The sequence below is a fragment of the Argopecten irradians genome, chromosome 13 (assembly GCF_041381155.1).
Source record: "Argopecten irradians isolate NY chromosome 13, Ai_NY, whole genome shotgun sequence".
In the NCBI taxonomy this organism is placed as follows: Eukaryota; Metazoa; Mollusca; class Bivalvia; order Pectinida; family Pectinidae; genus Argopecten; species Argopecten irradians.
Window position 1 is genome coordinate 12,974,837 of NC_091146.1, and position 9,506 is coordinate 12,984,342.

Below are 9,506 nucleotides of genomic sequence, written 5' to 3' on the forward strand. Positions count from 1 at the left end.
TTCATTTTGGTGAGAATGTTTTAGGTGATTTACTTGCGTCTTTTTTACCTAATTTCCTCCAAAAATGATCACTAGAAATTAATTCTGACGAGAAGTAAAGCATTTTTTTAAAAAAAGGACTGATATATATCACGTCAATTAAACAATATATATATCGTAGAACATTTTGTTAATTAATTTCATTTACTGGGCGGATTTAGTACAGACTAATGCTGTTTTTTCATGTGCAGAATCTACTCAAAAATGGCAAATTTGAATATTTATTTAGAAAAAATAGATGGTTCAATTTCTTCGAAACTTTGACAGAAGATGCATAACAACATATTTACTTCATAAATCAAATATGAAAAATATTGAACGACAGGAAAATTTTGGGGGATGTGAGACTACCACCTTAAACAGTATTAATTTATTAAATGTTCCTTTCAACTGTAATTATTAAATAAAATTATGATGCAATACTTTTTCATTGTTTAACTTTGTAGAAATATTTGTTTATATTAGTCCTCTAGACCCAGTGATTATAATTCTTGCATCCATATGCCTGCCCATTTGTTTGTCAGGGCTTGTGAGATAGCTTTTCAATTACTTTTAAAATATAAGGATTTTTTACATATAGCAATATAGATACCATTGTCTTAGGATTTCTAAATTCTACTTTACAAGAGAGTAGACTCAACATATAAATAAAACCATAAAACTAGCAAGTTATCTGAAATGTTACAAATCTTTTTGTCTGAACCAGATTTCACATTTATTGTCTATGTGTAACTTGTACATAGACCATTTATGTATTAATACTGTAGTAACAGTGATTACAAACACATAGACTAAAATGTAGTATGTAGTACTATGTACATCTGTCTTTGATTTGAGTTCTAAACAAAAAAGTGGTACCTATTGGGAAGTTGTGACTTGGGCGGGGGGTGAAATACAGAAGAAATAGCTACCATATCATGAAATAGTAGCGGTTTATTTTTTGCAATAGAGTTATCTCCCTTGCCCATTCAGCTACCATTGTACAGCCCAAATATACTCGGTATTTTCTCATTAAAATGCTTCGCATTCAGTTAATACAATATATTTTGTTGTGAACACTTATCTTTAAATAAAGTGATCATTTATGTGTCAATCGATTTCCTTAATTTTGCTGAAAGTCAACTAAAACCTGCGTCAAAAATCAATTTTGGATTAGAAGTGGTAACACACTACAACTACACGGATGCAAAAGTTGGCGTGATCCCCTGTATGAAAAAATGAAGTAAAAATAGAATTCCACAACCAATCAGGATGAACACTTATGGGTTATTCCATTGGATATCTAATTATAAGGAGATGCCCTCGTTTTCAACAACCAATGAAAAAATCCATCGTCATTTCTTACTTTAAATAGAAGGGAAATCTACCGGTGCGTACGGTAAACAGATCCACCATAGTCTGGATGATTGGACTTGCTCAAGTCCGAGTTAGAGATTCTGGATGACTGCCAAAGTGCAGAGATCCGTATACATATTAGGATTTTGTAGCAGATTAAATCCATGTTTTTTTATCTAAATGACAATAAGGAGAAAACGAGATCTTTTCTAAAAAAAAGTGGCACTGATTCAGGAGGTGTACATACATGCATGTATATCATAAATAACACAACATGGAAAAATATCTTGAAATATTACATAAATACATATCAAAATTTGATAAAAAATCTTCAGTTTCTGATTCATTATTTGGGATGTTAATAATTGATTTAACTTAGAAAAGTATAAACAAGCTACATGTATGGTTACATGTAGCTTAATGCCTGTTTTAGTTTTATCAAACTTTATTGTATAAAACTGCATTTGTAACTTATAATTATACATGTTAACTCTGGTTGCCTGTTTAGAGGGTTATTAGCTGTACCTGTAACAGGCTTCAAATGACTATCTAGCTTAGTGGTATATATGCATGTATATATGAGGAAAGTCGTTGACTTTTACTTTATATATATATATATATATATTCAGTATTGAGGTAGGTATCAAACCTTCCAAACTACACTAAAAAATTCTAGATAAGTAAAACAGGTGTTTACTATAGGAAACTAATGGTTACTAGAGCTAAATTTCCATTCAACCACTTTAGTAATGATTAAGAGGTGGAGCAAGCTGGAGTACATACAGAAAACCATGGACCTACACGGTAATGGGCAGCTTTCTTACACGGACTTAGAATCAACCACAAAGTGACTGCGGGCCTAAAAGTGAAAGGAACTCTTGTATGGTGAACATTAGAGTTTTTAATTGACTGTGATAATGGCCATCACTAATTGAATTAACCAGAAGTTATGAAAGTTCAAAATTGTAGAAGGTGGATAAATTATAACCACAGATGAAAGACATCTTCATTTTTCATTGAAAAAGAACAAGATACAATAAAAACACCAACACAGATTTATAAAAAAAGAAAACAACTTTATTGTTTTAAAAACATGGATAGTAAAAACAATAAAGAAAATTAAAAAGTACATAAAATGTATATAAATGTAACATAAAATGATCATTTGCACCATACCTTGGTAAATCAATAATAAAATTTAATGAATAGACACAATATGACTAGATAACAAAAACAAGAGATCTCGGAGGGATCTTGACGCTCACCATTGAATGATCTTTGTTTTCCATATTTTTGTTGTTAACGCGCAAAAAATCAAAGCTGTCTGTCTGCCATCTTTAAACCAGATCTGTATAAAAATGAATATGTACAACTATGAACCATGAAATTTAAGCTTTTGGAAAATTCCAATAGCATTCTCCGATGGTCAAATTCCAAGATGGCTGCCTGTTGGCCATCTTGAACCCACATCAATTTTGAGAGAGATCCCTTGTGGACTTTCTGAAAAATAACAATATTAAGATTTGTTTACTGACAGACGAATGGACAGACAACTGACCACGGACAAAAGGCAATTTGAATAGCCCAACATCATCAGAAGATGAGCTAAAAATCCAAAACAACATTTCACAACCTAAGAAATTTATAATTTAACTTTCAAATGAATTGCAATGTTTTCTGACAGTATTGTACTAGGTCTCTTGGAATACACCAAATAATGTCAAATATTTCATCCACTCATTTCCTTGTAGCATATATACTTACAAGTAATTAAGGCACTTCAACTTGTTCTACAGTCTTCCATAGAGGAACTATTAAAAAGTAAAGCTAGAAAATCAGAACACACATAGACTAAAAGTCAAAATATTAACTCAAGCTTTAGCTATTCTCAAGACTAAGAAACAGACCTTTCTTTTACTTGTTTTTTTTTTTTTTGTTTGTTCAGCTACAAGACAAGTTATTTTCTTTCCCTGCCTTCCTACCTATAATTTCATAATTTGCTTTCTCTCTCCTAAAGGTCTCCAGTTCTAGCAACCTATTCTGCTTCAGCATAATCTGTCGAAGAGCAGTGTTTCCTTTGTGGTTTGATCCACGAAAGTATTGCTTTGTGATTTCATCATTTGCTTTTTCCAGTCCTTGTTGAGTGAAAAAGGAAATGGCTCCATGTCTCTGCATAAGTTCTGCAGTGTGACATCTCAGGATATGAATGTATGGTGTTATATCTTTGCTTTGATACACTGTGACATATGTCTCACACCACTGATTCACAAGTTTCTGGAACTGCTCTGGATTGGGACTGTCAGACTTCAACATATCATTGATCTTTCCAAACAGATCCCATAAACCTTGAATGCTATGTGACCTTTCTGGCGAAAGTCCAAGATCCTCTATATTTAACTTTTTAAAAAGAATTTCTTTCTCAGGACCTTGTAAGTCAGTGTACTGAAGTTCTGACTGCTTGTTTACAAAGAATTCAAATTTGATACCTATCTGTTGTAGTATATTTTCAAACACCTTAATATGTTTAAGATTTTTTTTGTCAAAACCAGACTTTACAGAACATTTGTGTACATTGTCCATAGTTTGAAGTTCTGACAGGAGAAGCGACAGAAGTTTGTCAGTCACTCTGAGAAACATGTGAAGTACATCAATAACTACATCTTGTAGAGTAATGTCGGGAAAAGTGGTTCGTTCAACATAGAGTAGTACAGGGTTTTGTCTTTCTTGTGTGGTTTAAGTTGTTTGAAATTTGGATGGGTAACCCTGGCTCCCTTTTCAGGATTACTCATAGACCAATTGACGCTGATATTGCCTCTTTCTTTTCTGCTACATCTACAGTAAATGCAGTTGAACTCAGCCTGAATAGACGAAATCCCATTAGCCATTAGTAAAAATTTGTAATCTCCACCCAAATATATCCGAATGGTATACACTCTACTGCCAATCTGTATATCTGAATTTTGCAACTCATGGACCTCATTCCTCAGATCAGACAAAGCTATCTTAATTTCTTCATACCTTTCTAGTGTTTTCACAATGACTAGAGGATAATTACCACTTGCAGACTTACATTTTAATTCATTTAACAAGGTAAATGTAAAATTTACAAAGTTTTGGTGCTTTCCAACCCTTGTCCCATCTCCTGAAAGTTTTATTTTCAGAACAGGATCTAATATTTCTGGAGATATTTGACTTACAACATCAACTAATTTCTTCTGAAGGGATTGCTGAACACCTAAAGCATCAGGAGTGTCTGATATTTCATACTTTGAGTTTAGCATAGAAATGTACTGTGAAAGCGTATAACTACGTGGCAGACTTTTGTAAAGCATATGATAAGCCTTTCGGGATATATTGAAAGCATCTACAATATAGATAAGCATATTGAGTTTTTCATTTTCTTCATCTGAAATCTCAGGAGATATTTTTCTTTTTTTCTGTCAAAGAAATTAATTCACTGTCTCCATTTTGTCTCTCTACATTAACAGAAACTGCCTTACAATTAAAGCTTTCAAGAAAAGAAAGTGATTTTCTGCACTGTTCTGCTTCAAGTTTCTTAACCTTTGACCGGTGTGATGGGGTATAATCACAAAGTGGCCTTTTTCTTTTGAATGAGTGATTTTTGCTCAAATCATGAAGTTTGTTTTCACTATCTTTCAGCTTTTTTTCATTTTCAGTCAAAAGTTTTTTCATGTCATCATTTTCTCTACAAAGAACAGCCACTGATTTATCGAACTTTTCTGTCTTTTTATCTAGTTCAGCTTTTTCTGATCGCATTTGTTCTATCTTAGCTATCATGTAATGCCTGTCTACACCTACTTTCCAATTGTAAAACTGTTGTGAAATTTTTGTCTTAAACTGTTTAAGCTGTCGCCCTCCCTTCCTTTGAGCCTGGATGTAATCACGCCGTATCCTTTCTAAAACAGATTTGAGGCTAAGAAGATTAAGGTTATTGGAGAGAAAATGGAGACAAAGCTTATCTTCTAACTTTTCTTTAAATTCATCAATTACAGTAGAAAGAGACTTCTCCCAAAAATGTTCCTTGAGAATAGACAAGAGCAACTGCTTTGAAATATGCATTTTCAAATGTCATACTGTTTAACTCTACCAACAGTATAGACATAAAGATTTACCCCTACAAAATGTCATTGTTCAACAAACAGGTAAACATGCTCCTATTGCCATTGCAGACAACAAATGAAAACACAAGGTTGGTACCTCTGTCCTGTGTGATCGGTTCAACATGATCAGGAAAAAGTAAATATTCCTGAAGGGGTTTCCTGAATCCAAGATAAAACCTCACTGTGTTGGTCTTTGCGAAGAAGTTATCCCCCTGTTTGTTTATTACTCGATAATCCCATGCCGTACCCAAAACTCTTTCTAAGCACTGCCTTTGGTTGATGAAATATATTGTTTTTGTTTTTGTTTGTTTGAAGATGGTGCCAGCTGGGGCAATTTTTGAAAAATCTTCTTCTCCGGCAGGAATTCTTATTACTCTGTAAATGTCTCTGCGACTTGCTCCATACAACTGTTCTTTTATCTGAATCTGAAATTGAAAAGACCTATATTAAATGAATGAATATCAACAGCTCTTATAGCTGTGAAATGTCAAACTTCCATATACTTTTTTCACCAATGTACATTGTACTTCTAAAATTGATCTCAATTTGGATTTCAAACCAAGTTCAAGTATGGTGTATCTCTTATCTAGCAATCAGTGATATAACAGCCACATCTTGGAAATCTTTAGCTGAACGGTAGGTTGGGAGGGGGGGGGGAACTAAACTAGTATCCTTCTAAGATAACAGGTTTAATTGTTGGCTTTGCATTTCCACATAACAGTTTCTTTTCTAACATGTAAAAAATAGTACAAATAATCTATAATTTGCATAATTGGATCACAGGACAACACCGGCAAAAATTGCATAGGTCACTTTGTCACTTTGTAGCTGCTCCTAATATCAGGGCCTAGTTACATGAACATTCCTTACCTTTAAGGAATTTCTTACTGTTAACTTAAAATTCTCCATAGGAAAGCATTACAGAAGTTAAGGAAAAATCTTAAGTTATAAGGAGGGCTTCCAAAGGAGAATTTTAAGTTAAGGGATTCCTTAAATTTAAGGAATGTTCAAGAAACTGGGCCCTTCTAAATCAGCTACTAATCCTTTAAATCTAATGATCAAAAAAAAAAAATACATACAAATTTGAAATCTGACAAAGAGTCAGTACAAAAAAACTATATGTCTTTTAGCTCACAATGTGTAGCAAGGGGATAAAAGTTTGAGAAAATTCACCTTTAATTGTGATATCACAGCACTTGATTGAGAAAGGGTCCGGGTAATGTCTTCTTTAAGCCGCCATTCGTCATGTTTATGTGACCAACCTGAAATATTAAAGTCAGTGTCACTTCTGTAAGTTATGTATAGAGACTGCCTTCTTAACTGTAAATTGAAACACAGAAAAATCCTTATGTACTTTTTGTGTTATATTTCATGGGATGTATAGGCTTTACAAGAAGCTGATCTATAAGTGACCCGATATCAGTTTTTAGCTGATTTACATGTGATCATTTTTAAACAGTCACTTTTAAATCAGTTAAAGGTAACTCCGGAGTACAGTTCAGGGTGTCACGACATACACAATTTCAGAAGTTTCAAGACACTTTTACGACAAATATGTATCTTGCACAACATCCACATATTGTTCATAGACAATAATGAGAATTTGAAGATGAATGTATTAATTTCAAGATGGAATTAAAACATTCAACTTCAAATTCTTCCATTCTGCTCTATATTTTCAAGTCTTAAATTATTTTTGCAGTGAATGTATTAATTCCAACAGCCACATCTTTCTCAGTTTACCAAAAAAAATGAAAAATAAAATCTCCTCTGAAGAATTTCTTGTTATTTCCTTCTTTAGCACTTTTTCGAATTTATGATATCAAAAAAAGTAGTCATAGACCACTACACTGATATATATCTGTTAGAAAATAGTTTTGGTGTATTCCCGTAAATCCAATGAATATAATTCATGTATTCACAAACTTAACACAAAGTCTCATAAAAAATTCTTATAATATCCTAATTTTTAGCACCTTTTTCTTATTTTTTAAAATATCCATATATTAAGCATTTTATCTACCCTGGTATATAAGTGATGAATAATTTGTATAATAGGTGTTTTATTATCACGAAAGGAATTGTGTTCAAAGTTAGAGGTAAGCCTCAAACAGTTTTCGACTTATCTACTAAATGTAGTTCCATCAATATAATTGCTGGAACACCAAGATCAATGCATGCTGTGCTTAAATTGCTTTTGGACTATATACGATATGAACTGGAAATTTTCTGACCGAGTAGAAGATGATGACTAGTGATTATGAGCAATAAAACTCTTAAGCAATCAGTCGGCCACCAAAATGGTGATGATTATATCACAAATATATATTTTTCCTTTCTACATAATAATTTTGTTTAGCTTTACCAATGTAATGAATCTTGGCTTTGTTCTCCTCTTCTTCAACAATATCTATTGTCCAAAGTTTGTTGGCTTGTTTGATGGGTCCTGTAGCCCTGTTTCTGGGAATATGTGGTCCTCTGTTCAAGTCACTATTTAAGAGAAAATATGTTTTCAATTTAGTCATTGAAATTGTTTATTGTTTTTTTTTCCCATTTAAATATCAATAAATCCCTCATTTAAGATTATACTGTACAAAGTTCTCAAACATTTTAGAATTAATCATCTAACCATGATGCCTAAACATCTAAATAACAAGATGATGATAATAATTCAAGGATTTATAAGTGGGAAGGATTTGTTATTGTCTCTTTACACTACTGAACACCACCAAGATGCTTATGAACCGGGAATAAAAACCCTTTTTCTCAACAAATACATGTCTTACCCAGTCAATTGAAACACCAATTTAAATTTTATTAAATTTCACTATGTTTAGTACTTGCTTTAATGACGGAAGATTTAGAAGAAATGTCTTAAAATTTTCGTTAAAAAAATACGACAGCTCATGAGATGACAACACCCTTCAGAAAGTAAGACGGTAACCTTCGCACCCGCAAGCTACGTACATCAAAGGCCGCACTGGCGGATATTAAGGGAAAATCAGTCGTCGCCCAACATCACAGTCAGTGCACAAACACAAAACTCATGCACCATACTTGCCCAAAACCCAGTGTGACTTATCCTTCTCATATACGTTCTTGTAATAATCATTTTGGTAAAATTAAAAAGTTCTGGCCAAAATAGATAATAAACAAAACCACCAATATTGGAACATAGAACTCTCCCAAAGCTCCCATTAGGTTTTCTAGTTTTAATGTCCTATTAACAGCCTGGTTTGTTGGTTTGTTAAAACAATTGTGATATATATATATATATGATTTATGAAACACATCAAACCAGTACCTGGCACAGTAGTATCGCCTATTTGCAGTGTGCATGATGTGTACGTAAAAAATTGTAAAGTTCTGAAAAAATATTGTGATATTTTTATCAGATTTCATCATGACAGGTTCACAAATATAAATTTACATCAGCTAGACCATGCGGACCTAAAACAAGATACATGAATCTCTGTATGCACCGGTAAGTGTTAGCTGTTAACGTGAACACCTTATAATTCTATCTCCAAATTGCATAAAATATTGTTTAATTTATGGCAAAATGTTTGGTATACATTTCAGGCGAAAAGAAGTCGCTCACTTACCGATAATTACCCACCTCTTCCCCAGAAGGGGTCTGTATTCTTCTCGAGCGGGTTGTCTTCGCCGCCATGCTTTTGTTTTTAGCACACATATAGGAGAGTTCCGTATCAAGGGAGGTAACTCAGAAAAAAAACAACTATTTCACGATATGCATGGAAAAAAGGAAGATATACAGTACCATATGGATTCAAAGTTGCTCCAAAATCAATGAGACTAAATAATAAAAAAAAGCCATGTAAACCCCAAATATGCAATGACCAGATCAATGATAAAGCACCCTTCCACTTCCAGTTATCTGTAGCTATTTCTTCTATATTTCAACCCCCCACCCAAGTTACAACTTCCCAACCTCATGATTCTTCTGTCTTTTAGCCCCCCCCCCCCCTCCAACACACACATACCTGATTG

General features: G+C 33.2%; 1 protein-coding gene across 1 annotated transcript; it reads right to left on the reverse strand.

The window, feature by feature from the left end:
• Positions 1-4,798: 4,798 nt before the first annotated feature.
• LOC138306201 (uncharacterized) lies at positions 4,799-9,224 on the reverse strand. Its single transcript, XM_069246600.1, has 4 exons — positions 9,101-9,224; positions 7,861-7,985; positions 6,669-6,757; positions 4,799-5,920 (listed from the first exon to the last, which is right to left on the reverse strand). The coding sequence occupies exons 1-4, from the start codon at positions 9,187-9,189 to the stop codon at positions 5,510-5,512; spliced, it is 714 nt and encodes a 237-aa protein (XP_069102701.1). The 5' UTR covers positions 9,190-9,224; the 3' UTR covers positions 4,799-5,509.
• Positions 9,225-9,506: the final 282 nt, after the last annotated feature.